At 38.2% G+C, this 24,414-nt stretch overlaps 1 protein-coding gene across 1 annotated transcript in view; it reads left to right on the forward strand.

Moving 5' to 3' along the window:
• tenm1 (teneurin transmembrane protein 1) overlaps positions 1–24,414 on the forward strand; it is a 212,735-nt gene that overhangs the window by 136,051 nt on the left and 52,270 nt on the right. The window contains exons 16-22 of the mRNA XM_011480413.4: positions 922–1,041; positions 1,591–1,852; positions 3,865–4,150; positions 10,349–10,492; positions 11,144–11,396; positions 12,060–12,080; positions 20,775–21,007. Coding sequence (XP_011478715.1) covers positions 922–1,041; positions 1,591–1,852; positions 3,865–4,150; positions 10,349–10,492; positions 11,144–11,396; positions 12,060–12,080; positions 20,775–21,007 — 1,319 coding nt within the window. The remainder of the gene's footprint in view (positions 1–921; positions 1,042–1,590; positions 1,853–3,864; positions 4,151–10,348; positions 10,493–11,143; positions 11,397–12,059; positions 12,081–20,774; positions 21,008–24,414) is intronic.

The following is a 24,414-nucleotide window of genomic DNA, read 5'->3' on the forward strand; positions in this document are numbered from 1 at the left end:
TTACAAACAAACTTCCACAAAAATACAAAAAAGAAAAACACTAAAAACAAGGAAAAATTAAAAAATAAATAAATATAAAAGTAAAAAAAAAGTTAGGATGGACTGGCAGACAGATGGACAAATGGACAGACATATAAAGAAAGAATAAAAAGATAATTGGAGCTTCAACGGGGTACAAACCAGTGTCACGCTTGTGCCTGTCCCTGGCCCGGTAAATGCAGAGGGTCGTGTCAGGAAGATCCTTCAACATAAAATGTATCATATTAAATATAGAATAAAAAATATAGTTCTTTTTCAATGTTTTACTCTTTTTGTAAAAAATGTAAAACCTCGTTTTTCACTTTAAGCTTATCCTGATTTGACCCCATACTCACCTAGAACAAAAGTAGAAAATTTATAAAGCACCACGTCCACCAAGACTTGCAATTGAGTAGTTATAAAGAAGAAAAAAACAACTTTAAAATGTATTTTTGTTTCTGGAGTCATAAATATTCCATGTGTGATTTCGTATGACCAGATTTAAGCTGTGTGTTTTCACACACCACAGAAATGTCACAGATGGTTTAAGGTCCTTTTAAAAAGCCTGTTTTTGCTGCGCTTGGCACTGTCTATATGAGGTAACATAAACAAGAGATGATAGCTTTGTTCTTATATAACTAGGTGTTGAAACTTTTATTGTGGGTGAAACTTTATTTATTGCTTATATCCTGGCAATCTTTGGCAGATTTCCCTGTGCTAAAGAAAGTACAGAGTAGAATAAATGCAGCTGCTTTTTCTTCGCATACAAGGTCGTTTGGCTAGAGCGACACAATATGCTTCTTTCTTCGAACAATGGAAATCTGTCGTTGTAAACCTGTCATTTCTCCCTGCCTTTGTTTATCTCTGTTTTTCTTTCTCCACTTGCCATCTTTGCTTTGGCAGCCGGGTAGCTGTGATTCGAGGCAGCGTGGTGCTGCAGGATGGCTCTCCTCTGGTTGGGGTCAACGTCACCTTCCCACAGCATCCTGAGTACGGTTACACAATCAGCAGACAGGATGGAAGGTAAAATCCCTAAATTCATAGCAGGATTTATTTCTAATGGTGCATTAGATCAATTTGTTTCCTTGGTTTGTGCAAATGTGTTTTGAGTAAATATAAAAACTCATCTTAAACGTTAGCCTGCAAAGGACGTTAGCTGGTTTTTAAATCCAGTACAAATGCACAGGCTTGTCCAGGTAAGATCGGAAGTAAGGCGATCAGAGTATGTGAGGGTAAAGCTGTGGTTTCTCAAGAAAAACATTTGGAAATGTTCAAAGACAAAATTGAAAGAATGAGGACATTCTCTTCGTTTCCCGATGAATTGATTTGGCACAAGTTACTTTTATTTTCAAATCTTTTCAATGTCTGAACTAATTATTTTTTTCTTCTTTATGTTTTTTTTATTTTTATTCGGTGATAAAAACGCTGCCCTCAAAATAGTAACTGATGTCACTGCACCACATAACTGAAAAAAACTGGATGAAGTTTGCAACTGCCTGAATTTTCTGATTTGTTTTCATCTTTGTTGTTCTTCTTTTTTAAATGCTTCACTATTTTTTTTTGTTTGTTTAGCTTTGACTTGGTGACCTTTGGTGCGATGTCTGTGACCCTCATGTTCCAGCGCCCACCTTTCCTCCAACAAACACGCACCGTCTGGACCCCAAACAATGACTTCCTGGTTCTGGATCAGGTCATCATGTCCAGAGAGGAGGCTCACTCTCCAAAATGTGACATAAAAAGTGTTCTGAGCCCCTATCCTTTGGTCCTGCCCTACCCTCTTCCTAGATACACAGGGGCATGTCCAGACAAGGGTCCGGCTGTGCCAGAACTACAGGTATTCTTCACACTTTGGATCATGGTTTTGACAGCACACAACAAAAACAGCCAGAGGAATAACTCAGTAGCATTTTATGCCAATTAAAGTAAATTCAGTAATGTTAAAATGACCTGTTGCTATTTAGTTTTCTGTAATTTAACTACAGATGTCTCTGCTGCAACAAGAAGTTAACCTGCTACTGGCGGTTCAGTTCAGTCTAAATGCAGCTAAAACACTTAAATCCATTTAGAATGTAACGACATTGTACAACGTTCGCAGATCTCAGCCCCTAAGTCCAAGATGCAATTTGTCACAGCTCAGCAGCAAACACACGCAGTCGCACAGGATCTTTGCAGATTAAGCTCATTTTGTGTTTGCATGATGCAAACACAAAATGAGCACAATGCAAATACACCCTGCAGCCATGACGTCCCCACCACAAAACCAAATCAGGCATCTGAAAATCAGGCATGAAGGTCAGACTGGTGCGACATTAGCCATCGTCAAAGGACTATGAAATGTGTGTTTTTGTAAATGCAGGTAAACATCTTACATGTTCACATATCAGAACTTAAGTAAAAAAAAAAAAAAAAAAGATCAAATGCATGCCAAGTTTTAAAAATTGATTGTCGCCTCATCTGATCATAAAAAATTGTATTTATGTTAATTATTTCTTTTTTTTATTTAAGCATAAGATATTTTCAATTACATCAAAATGACTGATGGCAAAAATAACAATAAGAAAGAAATAATATGAGTAAAATATGCTCCGTATTCAAAACGACTTTATATAAAACAAACGGAATAAAAAGTGCATTTTGCAAATCAGCTGACTTTTTGTAAACATTTATAAAAATAAAACAAAAAGTCATCATCTGTTACTACAACACCAAGCATCCAACTGGTGCAAAATCCAAACATTTTACATAAAATGTCAGTGTTTTAACTCTTTTAAAGACCGACTCTAATCATGTTTTGATCTATTGCCGTTTTTAGCCCAAATCAAAAAAAGTGTTGTTTTATGTGACATAGCTTCTGCAAGAATGGACTAGAAATTTGCCTCTAAGTTGTGGGCGGGACTGGCGGCGTGGAGAAACCCCCCCCATCCTGTTGCTTAGAGCTTTGTGTATTTTCTTTGTCACAAATGCGTTGTTTTTTTTTGTCTGCTTCACATGATTTGAGTAAAGAAATTTACCCTAACCCCCAGAAATGCAGTTTTGAGCTTCATTTTCCTAATATATGTCATCAGAAAAATGCCACAAGAACGCGTTAAAGACACCAAAACACAATTTTCATTGGAGTGGGTCTTTAATAGGAATTAAAGGGTAAAGCAAGAAAAGACTGCTCATAAATACACTTCATTAACTAATCATCAACAAACTGGATAATCACTAAACAATCAGTATCTTCTTTGTGTGGATATAAAGCATTCTCACTGGTAAGAATGAAAGACAAACACCAGAGATCCACTGACTGCCTTTAATGTGAAAGGAATTTAACGTGACACAATCTCAACATGACTATGATGAGCCATTTATAATTCCACACCTGCTCATTGTGATTTATAGAATAAAGTAGAACTACTTTTCTACTTTTTCACCTGGGTGGTTCCTCCCCTTACTTTGCTATCAGCCTCTGCCTAATGCAGACAGTGGGTAAAAAGGTGCTTTTGAACCCAAGAAATGATTTGTTTTAGCGAGCACGACATCTCACGTTTGTGAACATTTCCTTTTTTATGGCTTTGTCCGAAAAAAATAAAAACATCTAGGCACATTAAATGCTAAAAAATTGCTTTGTAGAATGTCAATTTTATTTAATAAAAAAAAAAAGTTTGTTAAAGAGTACAATTGGCTGGTACATAATGTACTGGCATCATCTTTTTTTTTACTGTAATTCTTTCACTGAGGATACAAACACAATGTAATAATGAAACACCTTTTTTCCACTTGTATTAATCTATCAGTCAGCTCTCATTTGTGCTCCTTCCATCAGCTCCAGTCTCACTCTGCTCTCTATCTTTCTCTCCCCAGGCGGTTCAGGAGGAAGTTTCCATCCCCGGAGCTTTTGTGAGACTCAACTACCTGAGCACCCGCGCTGCAGGTTACCTCTCCCTGCTGCGAATCCTCCTCACACCTCCGTCTCCGTCATCTCCCGTTTCCCCCCTGGGCGGTCTGTCTAAGGTTCATGTCCGTGCATCTGTACAAGGAAGGCTGTACCAGCGGTGGTATCCGGCAGGGCCTGGTCTGGTTCACAGGCTGGTCTGGAACAAGACGGATGTGTACGGGCAGGAGGTCCACGGCCTCACTTACGCAGCTGGTGGGTGGATTCTGAAGTTCCATTACTCACTTTTAAAGAAATTCTAAGTTTTGTCTTTAAGCAACAACAAAAAAACCTAGCATGCACATTGAAAATCCTTTGAATTTGTAAAGAAAACGTGCTGTTCTCCTTCATATAGACAAACTTTAAAAAAAAAAAAATGAAGGAAAAAAATGTTTTTCATGTAATTTTCAGAAAACAACATGTAAAAAATCTACAAAAGCTTAGTGGAACATGAAAAATAAATGTTTTTAATAAGAACTAAAGCCCAGAGGAAAAAGAAGCCCAATAATTTCATTCATTTATGTTAAATTTTCAATTAACATGAAAATCCTGATAATGACAAAACAGCCTCGTATCTGAGCATTTCATTTCAGGGCATTTATGACTAAAGTAGCTTAACGTTTTTGTTTATGCTTTTGCCCTGAGTTTGTTGAGACGATTAGTACTCTTAAGGGCATCATAATAATTCGAAACTTGAGCCGGGAAACCAATGGCCTTGCTTTGCCTCGTGTGGTGAGAGGAATCACAGAGAAATCTGAGTGTCCTGTATTCTGAGAAATCTGACCTTTATCACAAACCATTAAAGTACCACTCTGATCATCTTCTGAGCTACGTTAAAAGCGTCCCCATAGTGACAATTTCTGCAGAGTGGCAGTAGTTTAATAAAAAATTTACCTCTAAACTGTTGACACAGAGAAACTCCGCCCCCCTTCTCTTCCCCATTGCAGAGCGGAGCTGGGAGTTTGTTTTCTGCATCACAAATAAGCTCTTTTTCTAACTGCATTTTTTTCATCTGCTTCAGATTCACAATGGTTTAAATAAGAAAAAAATAATCAGAAATTTAATTTTAAGCCTCATTTTCTTAATAAATAACCCCCCATCATCAGTAACATGCCACAAGAACATGTTAAAGACACAATTTTTTTTATCATTTTTATAAAAACAAATCATAGTAAGGACACAGGTTCTTACTGTCTCACAACAAAATCTGCTGCTCAAAATGGGATTTCCTTCTCTTGGAGGCAAACTACTTTTATTAGAAGGCGTTGGAGAACTTCAGAGGTGTTTCCACCCACTTACACCGCTCCTCACAGAGCCAATTACGTGATGTGATGTAATCGATTGCGATCGCCACAGTCCTTAAATCCAACAACACGAGTTTTTCATCATCCTTTTTAACTGTTAAGTCGGCGAGGAGCTGTTTGATTACTGAGACTTGCACAGAAGCCAGATTGGAAGTCATTGTGTAATTGACCACTCACTACATAGCCGGCCAACTGTTAACAGGCGGACTCCCTCTAAGAAATGGAGGATTGGATATTGCCTCTTAACAAATAATTATTGCAGCTTAGTTTCTTTAATGGTGGCTTGACAAGTGCTGATTTACTCAAAGGCGAGCAAAAATTCCCACTATAATTAAAATATCACAAGGAATTCAGAGCATGTGGTACATGTGGTGTGAAGTGAATCATGCAGAAGTGTGAAGAAGCAGTTTAGATGCGGCACCGCTGCTCTGGAACCTTTGGCTCTGACAGCAGGAAGGACTAATGTTGTGAGAGGAGGAGAAGGGGAAAAATGGAAAGCTCTAAATCTGTACTCTGGAGTGATTGACAGTAAAAATATCATCTGCAGTGACAGAGAGATGGCAGTTTGAAATGGGTTTGAAGGCTGTCTCTGTGAGGAAAAAGTCTGCATATACTAAATACAAATACAGACAATCTTTTTTTAAGGAATGGGGACTGTGGTTACCGTACTTCTCAAATGGCCTTATTTTACACCGTAGCCAACCCAATGCAATTAATTTTAGGGCAGAAAAAATTATATTTTCACTTTGAAGACTGCAAACAAACAGCTGCAAGAGCTTTCCATTAACACTAACATCAGGCTTACTAGGTTTGTTCCTCTGGAGTGAATGGTCTCTCAAAAAAGATTGCATTTTTCCATCCCTGGGCTGTTTCTGCCCCCTTCTGATCCTTCTTTATCAGCTGGGGCTGTATTTTGCCAAGCCCAGCTCTCTGTCTGATCTTTTCACCTTTTCACAATTCAAATCTTCTTTTATTATTTACCCTGCTCTTCTAAATCACTACGTCCTTCAACCTCAGAGTTTCCCCTGTTCCTGTCCTGTCCTGAACTCTTTCTTCTCGCCCCTGCTAGTTATTTCATACATTTCGTCGGATCTCCCATGTCGCCTCGCCCCTCCGTTTCACTCTGCCCTTTTTTTTTTTCAATTCTCCTCTCTCTATCCGCCATGTCTCCTGATCCTCTCCATTCCTTCGTACTTCCTTGCCCTTTGTTGGAACAATGACACAGACTGTCTTGGCCTCACACAAAAGCGCAGAGAGCTAGAAAAACAATTGCACGTGTTCATGCACACCGACATCGGCAAAGAGTGAAAAGCAAAGCAAGGAGCCCATGCTCTGTTTGCCGGGGTGAACACATTGCCTGAGGCCTTAGCGGGAGGGAATGAAAGCTTTCACCTGTGAGATATTGAATGTGCATTTATGTACTATAGTCCGCTTTTGTATTGTTTGTGCGATTGTGTCTATGCGCACAGTGTCGTTCATGTGTAACACAGCTGCACCACTGTATTATTTGGCTGTGGAGTTGCCTCTAAACTCTGGCGCTCTCCTTAGAGATTGTTTTGTCCATTTTCTTTTGAAAGAAAATGGACCAAATGTCGTTCTATTTAGTTGGCTTTATTTTGCTTTGGAAAAACATGAAAACCTATTTATGGTAATTTTTTTCTAATAGATTTTCACAGGAACGAGCCGTTTTCCTCGTCGGGAAATGGGTTCTTCTTAAAGACGACGCAAAGTGGCTTTAATGGCAGAGATGACAATGTACTAATACACTGCTTTTTATATTCAAATATCTTTTTTATGTCCTGTCTGTCTTAGTGAGCATCACAAGCCTCTCAGTTATTCATGTGGAGTTCAAAGAAAGGGGGGAAGAAAGAAAACGACAGAGTTAAAAGAGCTAAAAACACACAAAATTAAAACAAATGGAGCCTTTGAATGATCTTTAAAGACAGTTTGTGTGGAAAGAACTTTTATCCATCAGTATGAGGCTCTTTTTCTCCCTCTGAATCCCCAAAGCTCCAAATTACCCATTATTTTTCCCTCCCCAATCACTGTATTGATTACACACTCGGGGTGGGCTTTTGTGTGGCTGCTGGCTTTCTGCTGTGAAAAGAGGAATCTCCCGACCCTTTTTTATTTTAGTTTTTTGTTTTAAATGTTGTGAACCCTCACCCACTTGCATATTCCTGCCTTTCTGCGCTGACTCGGCTCCCTTGAGCGTTCATCATTACGCAGACTGACTCTTAGGTCTACAGCAAGGAAAGGTAAAGAGAGATCAGCACCAGTGGTGATTGACAGCGACAACCGCTCCTCTGTGGCTTTTATACCAAGTGTGTCAAGTGTTTGTCACTCCAGAGTCTGCAGTTATTTTCATTTACACAGCACTGAATCATTTTCAAAAGTGTCAAAGACTGTTTGACGCGGTGTTTTAATTGCGCTGTGCTTACATTCACACAGTGTGACAAATGCAGCAGCTGCTGCTGCTTTCCATGACAAATATCTGATGGACTTTTGGGGTCCACCTGCTTTTAGGCTGTGACACATTTTTGGTTTGCTCTCATCTCTGCCACTATAACAGCATGCTGCCTGTTACTAGTCATGTGCAGTTGCATTTAATTCAACCAGTGCATACAATATTGGCATATTTTGACCACAATTTTAGTTAAAACTGTTAGATCATCCAGAGAGTTTGGATAAAAGTTTAGAGTCAAATACTAAACAGACTGAAATGGATATCTGTGATGATTTCAGATCAAAGCCACTCTGATGTTCCTCCAAGCAGGGCTTGTCTGTCTTGTCATGTCTTGTCATGAAACACAGTTCAGAAAAAACATGCTAAGATTATTCTTTGATCCTTCAAAATCATCAGGATTTCACATTTTTGACGGAAATTTTGTTTTTTTGGTGGTTTTAACTTGTTCTTGTGGTAGTTTTCTGATGATGATTTACACATATTAAGAAAATTAGGTTAAAAATTACATTTCTGGCTATTTCTTTATTCAAATCATTCTGAATGAAGAGCAGACAGAAAAAAGTGGTTTGTAATGTAGAAAATATACTGGCTCCCTGCTCTGCTCTATTCTGATGCACCATGACAATGTACGTCTTTGTTTTCATTATCATCATCATATTTATTTATAAGACAATGGAACACAATTAAAACTGAAAAAAGTCTAAGCTAAACATAATAAAAATGTTTAAAACAAATTTAATAAATACAAAGCTTAGAAGCACAGATAGAAAAAGGTTGTTCACTTCCTGACCTTTACACCTCAGTACCTGAAGGAGAAGCTGATCAGCTGACCTCAGGCACCGAGCTGGAGTGTTAAGCTTTGGATAGCTCCAATATTGCTGAGGGGCTATAAGCTATCAGCAGTGCATGTAAACAGAGAGCTCTCATCAATGAAGAGGGGAAGCGGTATTGCTCCATGCCAAAAGTCCCACCCGCAGCTCAGAGGCAAATCTCTAATAAACCGCTGCAGAACCTTTGGGCTAGAAAACAGAGGTTTTTTGATATGGGCGAAAAATGGCTTAAATATAGCTTAAGCAGTAAGAAATTGTTATATTACAGGGGTAAAATAAATAAAAAATGTGATAATGGATCTAAGAATTATATGAATCCTTATTAGGCCTTTTAAGTTAATATTGCTTAAAACCAATGTTTGTTTGTTTTTCTGTTTTTATAAAAACCAGGATTTGGTATCAAAGATGCAAACCTAATCCCTGATATTAGCATGTTCTAGTACAAAATAGTTTTGTTGCTATATGACCCCATTAGTGTGACACACCATGTACAATGTCAAGTAAACTTTGAGAAATCATTAATGTCTTGTATAAGCTAAATAAGAAGCACCAGCTTTATGATGACAGACAGGTTTTCTGAAACTTTCCCAAAAATTATTTTCCTGAAATGATGGATTTTTAAGAAACACTGTAGATCCTGCAATAATTGTAGCTATATGAATTTGCAAGCAAGGCACACCTACAAACACTTAGACCTCAGTTTCCCCACATCACTGATGTTTTGTTGCTTCTATTGTTTGGTGGGGGAAACACACTTATTAGATCTATAGCTCAGTTACCGTTTTTGTTTGTTGAACCTGCTTTGTTTAAAGGAAAATTAGGGCTTTAAATTTGGCAGGAGGAAGTTTGCTTAATGTTGCATGCTCCAGGTGTGAGAGAAGAACCCTCCCACTCGGATGCTCGTTTAACAGCCAAATAGTTTCTGCATAGCTGGCTCCACCAGGGGAAATCTCATGGTGGGTTTGGTGTTGCAGCAGGTTTTTACATGGATGCAAAAATTGGCTTCAAAAGAACTTATTATGAACCTTTTCAGTTATGAGCAGCTAAAAGCAGATGAAAATGGGTATAAAATCAAAACTAAGTCCATTTTTACCCCCTTTGCTTAATAAACGGATATAATTACACAAAACTTTGACCAAAAGTAATATTTCTACATGTCAAAGCACTCCACTGAAACACATTTGTGGAGCAAAATACTCCATAATGTTTAATGAGGAGATTATTCCAGCTTTTAGAATAGAGTAATGATTTTTTTTTTCTTTTTTCTTTCTTAAAATGATTTATTCCTTTTCTCCATGGACTTCTTTGTGCATGAAAATGCGTGGAGCTGAATGACCCAAATATCTGATTTTGTTTCAACTGTTTGAGGGCCTCCATGGTTTTGTTACCTGTTGCCAAATATTGTGTTTGAAGTGGTAAATTACTCTAGAAAAGTAATTACCTCAGCAAAGTCAACAAATAAATAAAGAAATAAATAAAATAAGGGGGGGGGGGGGGGTAACAACCATTAGTTGTGGTGGAAAGCTGTACAGCGTATCATTATCACTTAAAGGCCAGGCAGCTAATTCTAGGGCTCCTTCAAGAAGACAGGCTCCTCCTGATTACACCTCCCCTCCTCACTGATCCCTCTCAGAAACACACACTGATGAGGACTTGCTGCTGGTCTTTAATCCAATTTATCCTAGTTCTGAGAAAAAAAGGGGAACTTGGCTTTTGTCAGGTATTACTTCATGCACTTTCATTGGACACTGTGGTGTCAAACACAGCAGGTCTTAAAGCACAAAGTAACTCAGTCCATGTGTATGCATTTCAGTCTCAGTCGGTTATGAGTACGAGTCATGTCCCGGGGTCATCCACTGGGAGAGGAGGACAGCCCTGATGCAGGGATTCGAACTGGTGCCGTCCCACCTGGGAGGCTGGTCTCTGGACAAGCACCATGCCCTAAACATCCAGAGTGGTAAGCTCTGCAGTGTCAAGTAAAATAAAATGCAACAGAATTTGAAGATTTGAAGTCTAATTTAATTTGATGGAGCAGGCTGAGTTAACTGGAACTGTACGTCAACTTAACACTAAAACTATGCCGCACACAACATGCAGGGCATGTTGTGTGCGGCATAGTTTTAGTGTTAAGTTGACGTACAGATGCGATCGCAGGTTCTGTGCCACGTTTGTGTCAGCTACAGTGGTACCACATTTTCTGATTCGTGGTGAATGGCACAATGTGGGTATATTCGAAAGTTTAAGTTTTAATAGTTAAGGACAGAAAAATGTTTGGCCTCATTAGAATATACAGGATCTGTTACATTTGAAGAAAGGTGCTTCATTGGCATTACAGTTAAACGTAAAACACATTGATTTAGATTGTTGATATATGAAGTAAGATGCCTTTTTTTGATACAAATTTCTCCTGTTATCGGTGCTCAACGGTAGAAGTTAGTACAATGAATAGGTATATAAATAAATAATGGTGGCGTGTGAAATTACCATTGTTGTTCAGCTTTAGCGTAGTAGAAAAAAAAAAAGCATTGCATTTCCTCCTGGGAGCCCACTGACTGAAACAATGTGTTCCGAGGGCTTTTAAAGATTTATTGTGCTGCTCTTTCCACAGGAATCCTTCACAAAGGAAATGGAGAAAACCTCTTCCTATCCCAGCAGCCCCCGGTCATCAGCACCGTCATGGGGAACGGCTTCTACCGAAGTGTACCCTGCGGCCCCAGCTGCAACGGCCCGGCCCGGGACATGATGCTGTTCGCTCCTGTGGCTCTGGCCTGCGGCCCCGACGGCTCCCTTTACATCGGGGACTTTAACTTCATCCGCAGGGTCTATCCTGATGGATACACCAGGACCATACTGGAACTGAAGTGAGGGTCATAGACTCGTCTGAAACGATTCTGACAGGAGTGAGCAGATCATTGTTGCAAACATAATCTGGGTATCTTGGCGTTGGCTGTGCTTGGGATCCGTTTGATCTTGTGGGAATAGGCTACTCTGAATTTGGTGTCTAAGCAAAGGCAGAAGATGTGAGATTCCCACATCACAGGGTCTAATCTACCTCTTTAGGATGTGAGAGCAGCCTTGCTGTGAAACAAAGATACTTTTTATCTGTGGATTATGACAACGAAATCTGGCGCTCCGCTGCAGGCACTACCATCTCTATTTCTGTATTTTCTCAAGCGTAGAATCTCAATGGGATTGCACAATCATTTGTCCTGTAGAGTGTTCTCCCCTTTTATGTAACTTTACTCTTTGCATTTGCCGTCATTATTGCATCCCTGACTGATATTTCTGGTTTCACTGTGTCTCTATTCGATACTTCCCTTTCCTCCGGGAGGGAACGTCAAAAAGCTTCCTGTTTAAGTTAATATTTAATGTGAAACAATACAGTCATCAAAGTCACACACATCTTGAGAAAAAAAAAAACTGATTTTAGCCTTGAAAAAGTTGGGACAGATGTGTCTGCACCATAAATAATTGTTATTGTCTTCCTTTCCCCCCCCAAACACCCCTTAATGGCCTACTCTCAGGAACCGGGACACCAGACACAGGTGAGAACTACTCATTACCGCCTTCCTCACAAATCTCTCCAATGACACACATGCAAAAACATATCAGGAGCAAAGACAGCGCAGGTTTTATGCTTCACAGCATAAAAAAATCTACAATTCCAAATAAATTGCATTGACCTGACTGTCACAAACCGTCTGCACAACAACAATCTTCACACTCACTCAGATTGCAGTCAGATCCATCAAGCCCTTATTTCCACGAGCCAATATTGAATGTAAAAATGGGAAATAAGCCAAAATGTCAAGGATTTCATTTTTTTTTTCCAGAGGATTACTGAAATTCTGTTTGGGCGATGCATTGGTTCACTCACTTTCTGAGCAGAGCTAAAAGCCCAGGGATGGGAATGGCTTCACCATCATCCCTGGCCCCGAGCCTCGATGGTGGTATGAGCTCTGTACACCATGTTTGACAAAAGATTAGACAGATGTTATAGGGTTTGTGTGTGCATGTGTGTGTGTGTGTGTGTCTGAGTGCACGTGTTGTTGGCGTGTCTGTCTGTGACACAATTACGGGTTATATTGAGCCGATTTTGTGTGCGCTTCTGGGCGTTTGTGGGAGAGAGGGAGGGTTTATCCGATTTCAAAACACTGGATTTTTCAAAATATTGTATCTCCGACATGCCGAAGTATCAGGCCACATAGAGATAACCCGGTACTGTTTAGAGCCGTGCTGAATGGTCCTGCGTAAATATGTCTTCGTGCGTTGAAACCATGTAAACTGGTGTCGGTCATTTCTTTCTTTTAGGCTGATGTTCATCAAGCGAAGCTACTTCTGTCTCAGCAGGATACTTCAGATTAGAAATAAACAGAGAAACTGCTGTGTTGCTGAAAGAATGAGATTGGAAGATTTTTTTAAATAGAAGCTTATAAAAAAGAAAAATCAGCTTTACTTTTACAGATCGGGTCAATAGGACCCAGATCTCCAAAAAAAGTATACAATTATAGTTCTTGTATTGCAACTTATTTAGTATGGTTAAACTAAGGTTTTTTTATTTTCATGTTTTCAGCTTATTTTATTGTTTCCCTTCTGTGGTAGTTTGGGTCAAATTGACCCAAAGGAGAAAATGGACTGTGTGGAAGTAATTCGGGAAATGCAATCTTCTTTCTTGCAACACCTTTGGTTTTTGTATTGTTAATGTTTTTTTAAATCATAGAGATATGTCAAGTTGACCTGGATTTTATAAAGCAGTTTCAAAAAGCAATTTCTGAGCTGAAAGGTTTAAAATAGACAGGTAAACTAATTTTATAAAAGACAGTAGGAAAACTAATTGAATACGAAAACTGGTTAAAAAACCATTACTTTAATAGTTCTCTGCAGATAAAAAAACAAACATCTTTAACTTTAAGCACTCCATACCCTCCACTGTTTACTTGTTTACCTATTTTGAGTACAGATGTATACAGTCAGACAGTAATTAAAAATGAAATAATCAAAACAAAAAACAATAGTCTGAGTCATTTACAACCCTGTTAAAGGATGACCATTTTTTTTTAGAACATTAAATTATGAGGTGTAATTTTACAATTTAAAAAATGTATCCATCCATAATTTAAACAGGTATATCACTTTAGGGGTCACAGGGTTGAGGGAGCCTGACCTGGCGACTGTTGGGCGAAGGCGGGGTAAATCCTGCACAGATCGCTAGTCTATCACAGGGCACACAAGCACGCACACTCACACAGAGTAATCATTTCACCTATAAAGCATGTTTTTGGACTGTAGGAGGGAGCCAGAGTGGCAGGAGAAAACCCACGAGTGCACGGGGATAACATCCAAACTCCACGCAGAAAGAACCCATCTGAACCAGGGCCTCCCTGCGAGGCGAGAGTGCTAACCACTGCGCCACCGTGCAGCCCCTATTGAAAAATCCTCTAAAATATATACATACGCAAAGCTAATAACAACTCCTCTAAATGTTTAAACATAGATTCACCTTAAACACGTACATATACTGAGGGGTAGAGAGATTTAACATAAAGTATGTTTTTATTATTACTAAGCATTTTATTTCTTTTTTTTCCTTCTTTTTCAAACTTGTCCTGTCCAACAGCTGAGCAAACAGATAAGAGCAAAAGGCCTCTTTTGTTGGACATATTTTACCGTCACAACATGGGGTTATAAATCTTCTGACACACAAGGTGTATATTTGAATAAACCCCTTTTGTAATTTAGACTAAATTTTATTTATATGAATTATATTTGTAATTGCTTTTTTGTTGGACTGGATGGAAAAGAAGAGGAGGGAATGCCAAAGCTATAGGAATGGATTTTAACAGAGCGGTAGCAATGACCAAGGCTGGTCTAAAAAGCAGTGCAAGATCACATTTGCATGGGAAGCAGGAAGGGAAAAGGTCATTTTTTTATATCTGCTTGTGTGTCTTGTATTTTTAGTCATTTCTTTTGTCAAGAAGTTGGACTGTCCCTTTGCATATTGGTGTACAGTCCTGACAGTTGAACTTGCAAAACACTCTTATAACCACTTGTGTATTTTTTTCTCTCTGTTTTTAACATCATATTATTCGTGATTAATGATTTCTTCATGTAACTAAAATTACGTACGTATTGTCTGTTTGTTTAGTTTATTTATTATTCTCTTAAAAAGCTTTAATTTAAAAACTAAAAAATGATCAAAGTAGCATATTTTAGGATGCCACTCAAAACTACATGGTTTGGTTTACAAAAACCTGACCATTAAAAGAGACACAATGATTGTGATTATCTGCAAAAATATATATGATCACCGCTTTAATTCATTGTAGTGCCAGTGCTGTAGTGTACGAGCCCTTGAATTCAGCCTTGAAGAATTGAAGTCTGGAATCACAGGATGAGGACGCATGAACTGGTTTCCTCTTAAGGCACTTAGGTTCCTCTTTCTTCTTCACCCTGGAGGTTTCTCCTTTAGTTGCCACTTCATTCTCCTTTTTATTTTTAAAGCAGCTTTTTGCTGTTAGCAGTATGTTAGTGTTGCTCTTCTGTTCTAGACTATTGTTCTCCTAAGTCAAATGCATTAATAATTCATTCATATTCAGCTTTCAAAGCTTTTCACTATGCATTGTTCCTCAGCAAAGTCCCTCTCAGGCAAAAAGGCTTCAAAACAAGGTGCACTGAGGGGAGACAATCTTCCCTGTGAAACCACTTGCTATAGTCTTTCCCCTAGTTTGACTGGGGAGTGAAGCAAATACCGAAAGGAAGTCTTCAACTAAATTATGTGGGAGCCCACACGGTTGATTCAGAGTGACAGTCCGATCACTCCATCTATCAACCGGGATCATTGTTTTGTTATTTTGTTTGGAGCAAGGGCGGCTGGGGTGGGATTGTTTGTGAAATGACTGTTGTTCACTTCCGCCGGATGAATGCATTCAGAAGTCTGAGCATCTAACTGGTGAAAACGGGCAAGAGAAGTGATTTGTAATCAGCTGCATGCGCCGTTTTTGAGGTGGTTTTAAGAGGCCCGGGGAAAAAAAAAAAAAATTCATGGTGCAGTTCTCAAAGTCGGTGAATAAGTCTCAAAGGATGGAGTTTAAATTATGCATGTGCAGTTCAGTGCCGAGCACAGTAAACAGTTATGCACTTAATAGACTAGATGAATGACAGCACCCTTTCTTATGTAGCCGTCTACTCTTTCTGGGTCGTGTCACAGTTCAGGCAAAAGTCAAAAATAATATGTTTTTTTATTGCAACAAAAGGGAATAGAGTTGAACAATTTGAAAGTATTTAGTCTAAAGAAAGTTCAGAAACGCATTGTATGCAGCACAGAAGGATATTTAAATTGAGGAAAAAAAGTTGCAAAAGCAAGAGCAAAGAATGTTTCTCGGTTTTGTATATTTGTCTCTTTTTTATTTATTTATTTATTTATTTATTATTGATCTGCCCCCCCCCCCCCCCCCCCCAAAAAAAAAGCAGTGTCTTAACAGGATTCCTTTTAGTTTAATTGGCAGGAAGCCGACAGTGCATTTCACAGAACAAAATTAATTGCTTAGAACTCAGGTAGCAACTGTGTTCTCTGTGCAAAATTTCCATTCCCTTTCTTATTCCTGTGATGGTCGCGTTCAGGTCTCTGTAACGCAGCGGCTTTGCAGTATCAAAGGAATTTTATCATTAGGATCTGCAAGGCTTCTCTCTGCATTTTAGCAGAGATGGCTAAGTGATGTCCTGTGTTTCTGTAAAGATGAAGCTCTAACGGCGACAAAAACAAAAAAAACACCATATGATTGGAAACTTTTTGTTCTTGTTTTGTTTTTTATGTTGCATTCTGGTTTTTCATCTTGTTTATTCTGGTTTTCTGTCTTTTTTTTATGTTGTCATTTTAACTGTTCACACCTGGTTCAGTTTGAGCACCACACCTGCTGCTCCTTTTGGAAAAGTCTTGGATGTAGCTAAAAAAAAATAAAAATAAAAATAAGGAGTTCTATTTAGAGACGTCTGCGTCTGTACTTAAACATGATAATAGAAACAAAAAGTGAGAACAGAATCTGACAGAATAAGTTGCAAAAAAATTGATGTACTGACTCACGGTGCTGCCTAAACAAGCAGCTGGAACGGTGATTACCTTAAACAAGGTGTGAAAAATCCAAACTGACTAAACGCCATAAACATCAACTCTCCAAAAAAGGACAAAACTTGATTGTTCCTTCCATCAATACACATTTCTCTGCTAAAGGCAGTTTACTGTACTAGGAGCCTAGAATATTAACTCTTGTTTGCTCCATTTTATTTAGTATAATTCTAAAACAAATTAACAGAATGTATGAAGTAAGTGCAAAATATAAGGACAAAAACAATTCACACAATTTGTGCAGCCAAAAAGAACCCTCCCTTTGCTTAATAAACGGATGTATAACTTTCCAAGTTTTTCTAATGGTTTCTGATAGAATCAGATTTAAAATGCTGTATTTTCTGCACTATAGGGCACACTGGATTATAAGGTGCATCTTCGATGAATAAATGGTCCTTTTTTTCAAACGTATGGCACATAGTTGGCGCACCGAATAATAAGGCACATTAAGCGAAACAAGAGTCTTTTGGCCAGTCAGACCTTTTTTACTTTGTTCTTTATAGAACTTGTTTGCAACATGCTGCGCATTAGCCATGTGTTCGCAATACCTATGACTCCAAACCTTGTTTTTAATGCATCAAAAACAAAAAAAGACTGATATCGATAAAATAAAAGAAAATGTGCAAACCCCCAGCCTTGGAACAATAAAGAAAAACACAGTTCCACTCCACAACACGTCAGTCCATTCACAATATCTATAACTTCCAAAAAACTGTCTGGTTGTGTCTGAATTCCTTTACGACTACATAGTGGGTTGATAAAAACGATTAATTGATTATTGATCTGAATTGAGCTTGACAGATCAATAATCGATCCATAAAAGCAGAGATCGATTATGCTTTTCCTTTTCCAGTGACCTAACCTTACTCTTGTGAGAGTCTGTGAAATTTTGCGGGATCAAGCTTTGAAACAATCAGTGTATAACTATAAAACTGCTAGAGAGTTTACAAAATACAAGGTGTGATTCAAACAATAACAGCAGTAAAACCAAAGTCCGCTAGCTTGATGCTAGGGTATAATGGAATTTCCCATAGGACGGCTTATGCTAATGCTCGGTTGACCTAAACATACATTGCTGACTAAATGAACACCTTTATATATTCACAGGAAGAAATTTTCCAAACTTTTAAGAAAAAAATATTTTTTTAGGTAGCAATTTGTAATCTAAAGCACAGTAATTTGCTAAAATCTTTTGGAATAACGTAATGCTATAGCACGAGCTCCACCTAGAGGCCAAACTCAAACTAAAAGAAAAGAACCGACGACATTTTTTTGACAGAGCAACATGTACCACTCAAAATCAAGATCAGAGAGCTCTATAAGAATTAATCCATATAAGGTACTCCATGCAATGCGCACAGTCATTTTTTGAAAGAGATTAAGGCTTCTAAGTGTGCCAAATACGTTACAGACACTTGCCATGTGGTTAACTCCACAACCCCCTGTAACAGAACAGTCTGGTCCAGGTCCACACTCCTGCACACACACTTACTCTCTCCAAATGACAGACGTCTGCTGGTTCCTGCACCACATGGCAAAAGATAAGACGCTAAACCTTTCAGCTCTCTGGGCTCACATTGGTGGAATGACCTGCACGCACAGCAGCCTCATTTGCAGTCTTCAACAAAAGCCTGAAAACTGAATTATTTTGCAACTTCCTTGGCACATAAAAACTTAGAAGCTCTTTGTAGACTCGGATAAGACATTTTTCCTACAGCACTGTGTGACCCTGACCCGGTATTTTACCAGATTTTTTCTTATTTGTTAGTGGGTTTGGACATAGTCTGAACCTAAGTGATAATAATGCATACCAGTGCTTAAGTAGGTTGGACATGAAAAAATAAAGTCAATGTTTTATCATAATTGAAGGATGTAAATAATACCAATATCCACAACATAACATTTGATTATCATTAAAAATAAATAATAAAAAATAAATTGAAAAAATCAAATGTGTTTGATAAGAGCATTGAAAAGGTTGCTTTTACACAAACCAGAAACATGTACAGAGCCTAAAACACGAGAGAACATTTTACAAGTGTCTATAAAGATCCTAAAGGACACAGCTGACAGTAACGACACATGAATAGATCAGGCTGCTTTCATGTTGTATCAGAATATGCAGTTCTCAGGATAAAATTATGGCAGCAAATAAAAAGTAACCTTACAAGATTGTATTTTTTTGGATACTTTTAGCAGACATCACCACTTTTATCTAAAAAAGCACTCCTGTGATAAAAACACCAAATGTTTGCTGCAGTCAGTCAGGCTATTAGAAGTTCACAAACTTTATTTCAATTAAAAGCTGATGTTCCTGACAAAGACATTTCTAACCGATCGTTCAATTGTTGGGCTAAAGACATTTAAACATGGACAGATGTCTTGTTTACATATTTATTCAGATATTCATTCTAGGTCTAGTTAAGACAGAAATTGTATAAAAGGCCTGAAATGTGTGAGTTTGTCCTTATGACACCAATATAATCAATTTGGACACATCTGGAGCAGCTTAAGCATTCCATACAAAATAATTTGTCGTGTGTCCCAGTTCATTCTTTAAAAGACATTTCTGATTAAGTTAATTGAGTTTCATTTGTTCTGCACCTTTACTGTACAAATATTTCAGAAGAGAAAGGTTTTCCAGAGTTTACACCAGTAGAAAAAAAAGTCTTTTTTTTTGCACTTTGAAAGTTTCAGTTCTTTTTGAAAACAGCTCATTTTATAGAGCTATAGACCACAATACCAATGCACCAACGCTCAATTGTGCTCTTGAACTGCTATCCTGGATCAAATGATAAGAACTGTAAAATCAGAAGAAAATCAAAGCGTTCCAGAGCTAAACACACTAACCCGTGTAAAAAAAGGTCTGCAAGCCACAGCAATGAAGAGCCATAAAACATACATCTGAAAGCACAGGAGAATAGACGTTAAGATAACATTTGACCGTACAAAAGGTGCCTGCTGTGCTGTGGGCCCTGAAGTCGGCCTTTAATTCACCGTATAGGGGTAAGAGGCATCTCTTGAGCCAGAGAAAAGTGAGGCTGCAAGGTTGATCAAAAAAAAAGTAGGTTAAACACCACAGGAGTTTCATTAAACATTACAACAAGCTGTTCCAAGGAAATTTGGCTTCAGTATTTTTTTATCCATTACATTATCCTTTGTTAATTCTGTTACTTTGCAAAGCACTTAGTTTAGTTAGTGGGAGAATTACCTTGTTTCTTTTTTGTTTTGCATTGTTGATCCATGACTGAGTTTTAACAGAACTCCCAAGGGAAAGACAAAGGAAAGCAGGTGCACATAAAACACTGATTATAGTGGTTCTCTCTTCTAAAATCAGAACAAAAGACAAAATATTTATTAAAAGAACCGGTTTTCTGATTTTTAGAGTATTGTTTTCATGATTCATTTTACTGTGTATTGATCATACCTCTTTGTTGGCTCAGAAAAAGGAGTGATTTTATACTTTTCTAAAATTAATAAAACTTTTTCCAAGTCTAATAAAAAAAAAAAAAAACAGTATCTCTTTTCTTTTTAATCTTTTTGTTCCACCAGGCAGTAATATATTCTTGTGCTATCCGATTGGCTGACCTGTTTGCTTTAAAAATAAATAAATAAATAAAACTATCCAAGAGCTGATAGTTTTGTCTGAATTTTTTTTTATAGATTATAGGATTGAGCCAATTTTTCTGCAGTGATACTGGCTAAGAGGAAAAAATAAATATATAAATAACAGTAAAAATAATGCATTCTTAAAATATGTTTGTGAATTCTGAGAACTGAAGCAAGTTACTGAAGTTTAAGCCTTATGGAAAAATGTTATTAAACAATCCCTAAAACTCTCAGAAATAATTTTAATAAAGCTAAACAATGCTATAAAGCCTATTAGATGCGCATAAAATTGATTAAATTAACAAATAAAGTCTTAATTTTCTTGAGGAACACAATCTATTACCATATATTAAAATTGCAAATTTATAGAGCAAACAAAACAGTGAATTTCTTAAAAAAAAATTTTTTTAGTATTCACAAATTGACAGTTTTCAGTGAGAAGCATTAAAATGTCATCATCAAAGATGCTTCTGTTTTTTTATGTTTTTTTTTTTTTTTTTCCCAATAGCACTAGTCCTGCTCACAAGTACTATCTGGCAATGGATCCTGTGGGGGAAGTCTTGTACGTGTCCGACACCAGCAGCCGAAGAGTTTACAGAGTCAGGAACCTCGGTCAGCCGAAAGATCCATCGCGAAACCTTGAGGTTGTAGCTGGGACGGGAGAGCAGTGTCTGCCTTTCGATCAGAGCCACTGCGGAGAAGGAAGGAAGGCCACTGAAGCCGCACTCAATAACCCCCGAGGTAGGATATAACACTCAGCACATCCCAGGATCTCATTCGCTCAGTGAGGTCACAGCTTCTGCTCCGTGTTGCCAACAGTGTGGGCTACATTTATCATCCCTTCAGGCAACACTTACAGGTTTGTGATTAGCAGTTGTGGATCAGTGTTTAGCTATATTAACAATACCCAGCTGTAGGCCAAGACAGTGGTTAACTCGGCGAAGGACAGATCACTGCATTAATGTTTCATACGGTCTGCTCCCCACCTAACCCTTTCATCCTTAACCAAGTGCAACATTTTGAGTTGACGTGCAACACTCAAAGCTGCTCTCTTGATCTCATAAAACAGGACATTTATAACCCTGGCATTATCTGCGCTGCACTCTATGTGCTTCAGCCTTTTTCTCCTGAAAGTGTAGTAATTGAAAAGTGGTGATTTATTCGACAAATCCGTGTGATCTGTTATCAGATGACAATATTGTGTCTCAACTTAGCATTGGCCTTGCTCATTTTATTGTTGCTTCATTTCCTCTTGCATCAAAGGTGTAAAAATCCCTTATCAGATCAGCGATTATCAACCCAGAGGCCTCAACCCCAAACAGGGTCACACAATACTTTGTGGGGGTTGTCAGATATTAGTGGTAGAGATATAAAACGTTTCAAAAATATCTAATTGTGTCGCCTGTACCTTATATTTGAGTTTTCATTATACAGAAAGGATGAAAATCAGTGATTTTTTAATGGATGTCAGGTTGTTCAGAGAAGGGTCAGATAGAGTAAAGAGGGTCATGACCAGAAACCTTTTTATCTGGAGAATCATGACTCAGAAAGATTGAAAGCTACCAGAATCATAAAGTGCTTCTTGCATATTGCATTGAATGATGTGCTTTTGCCCTTCCTTCGGTATTGTAGCCCGCTTTAAATGTCATTCCCAACAAAGTCATGACGATCCGTCTTAAGGTTAACATACTTTTTTATGGACTGTCGCTTTGAATAAGTTGCTGCTTCATTGTGAGATTATTTAATGCGCTGGTTGTTGCGAAAACAAGGTTTGTTTTCTCAGATGCTCCGATTTGTTTTACTAGTGTGAAATGTTGTCCGATCTCCTTTATAAGTTGAAAACAGTTGACTAACCCTGATGTGGTTCAGGGAAGTGTCAAGGGACACGGTCTATTCAGGAGGGCAAAGAGCTGAAGTAAACCAAGCAGTAGGTGGTTTTATGAGGAGAACAGAAACAGCCCGCAGTCGGAATGTGAGGAGCTGCATTATACAAAAAGGTTGGAAAATGTGTTTTCTGAAGTGAGGCAGTGAATGTCCTTATCAATAAATAACAGGAGTGTGTATTTTTCTTCCTCACAGGATTCAACACACATCATCTTGATACATGGACTAGTTCTTTTATCGCGTGGTTATCATATGTTCAATGATACATCCCTTACTGTGGTTCACCTTCAGCCACTTGTGACTGACCTGACTTAGGAAGAAGTAAGCTTGTGATTAGACGTCTACTTGTTTGCATCATATGTATGCGAACAAAAAGGTAAAGACAGTAAAGAGCACAAAAGAAAGAGAAACTGACAAAGTTTGCTAAAAAAACAAGTACTTCCAGGCAGTCGTAGTGCAGAGGTAAAGTGGTCGACCTCTGATGGGAAGATCGCAGATTCGGTTACCGCCCTGCCCACCCATGTGTCTAAGTGTCCTTGGGCAAGACATTGAACCTCACATTTCTCCTAGTAGTTTAAGGTTAGCACCAAGGTTGCTGCCATCAGTGTGTGAATGTGAGTATACAGGGAGAATTGGTACTGTGACTGTAAAGCACTTTGGGTCTCCTAAGGAAGTAGTAATGTGCAATATAAGTATATGCCATTTACTATTACCAATCAGTTTTATACATTTTTAGCAACATAATATTGTTTATATATTGGCTTTTAACTAATACTGCTGTTATTATCAATACTAGATTGAATTGTCTGTTGTGTATCTGTATCTTTTACATCCATGAATAAGAGGACTAACATGTGGACCTTTAACAGAAGCATGTTTTTTTCTTGTAGGTCAGCAAAGTAGTAAATAGTTGGAGTTATTGGCAGGCGCCAGACATGTTATATCCCTGTCCTGCTATTCCTACTCTTCCCTGTCACACAAAACGGCAGTGTTGTCAGCTAAACAAAGAACAACAAAGGGTCCGCATTTTCTGTTTGTAAGCCTCTACACAATGGTGTGACAGATGAAGAGAGCAACACAGGAAAAGCTGCATAAACCGAGTATTTTTTCACCACACCCATTCAGTGCATTTGGTATTTTGTGCAAATAGTAAATTATACTAAACCCAGTTGGACAATTATCTTGCATTTATCTTTTGACAAACAAGTCAATTATAGTATAGATCCATTGTGCTCGAGTGTATTTTTTTAACTGCACTGCCGACTGTGCAATGGTTCTGTAGATGCGTGATCCACATTTGCCATAAAGTAATTTCTTCTCTTGCTTTAATGTTTGATGGTGAAGGAATGTTTTGACTACATTTAAATGTGACAATTCATTTAAGGCCTTGTTTGATTGTTGAATTGGTAAAGCAGAGCTTGCTGTGTCAGCCCTCAGCATTGAGCTATCAAGGGGCTGTAAAATAATGCTTAATTGGTTTAAAGTTCCAACTGTGCACTCCTCACAAAAAACAAACCATCACATTCTCCGCTAGCTGGGATAGATTGATGGATTCACGCTGCTCATGCCCTTTCTCTTGAGTTTGCCATCAGCATTTCTCAACATAAATTAGCTCAACCAAGGAGCAAGTTTTTTATCCATTCTATAGTTGTCTAATTTAGGTGATTATTGCTGATTGTCGAAGTCACATCTACAGATAATTACCTAATTTTACTTCTAAGATTAATGCCGGAACACTAGAAATCCAAAAAAAAGACGATAATGCGCTATGTGCTGCAAGACCTTTTCTCCTGAAAACACTTTGAAGTGTGGTGGGAGGAAAAATCATAGGTGTGACTAATAAAGCTGATTATAGTGGTAGCAGATCATTCAGATGTTCCAGTTCTAGAACCCCTGTACCCTTCAAATGCTTCAACAGAATTAAGTGTTCATTGATGATGGATGCACCAGTGTTTTTCTGTAGCATCTCTGGGGAATTTTTACAAAAAATGTAAAGTTGAACAAAAACAAAAAAGCCCCTTTCTTTAGAATATGCCGTTTCCCCCTTTTCATGAATGTTTGTCATCCCCATTGACAATTCTTCTATCTGTCCACTTCAAAGCACGAGTTGGACTAATTAGAGTTCTATTCATGTTGTTGTGATGTCATGGTGAAGTCACAGCAGCCACTTTTTCAAATGCAAGTTGAGCAATCCTGCAAAAAGCTCACGTTGAAATGTCTTTGTGAATAAAACACACCAAAATGAGTTTGCAATATTTTACAGA

Source organism: Oryzias latipes, chromosome 10 (genome assembly GCF_053564925.1).
Source record: "Oryzias latipes strain Hd-rR chromosome 10, Olatipes_Hd-rR_3.1".
Taxonomy (NCBI): Eukaryota; Metazoa; Chordata; class Actinopteri; order Beloniformes; family Adrianichthyidae; genus Oryzias; species Oryzias latipes.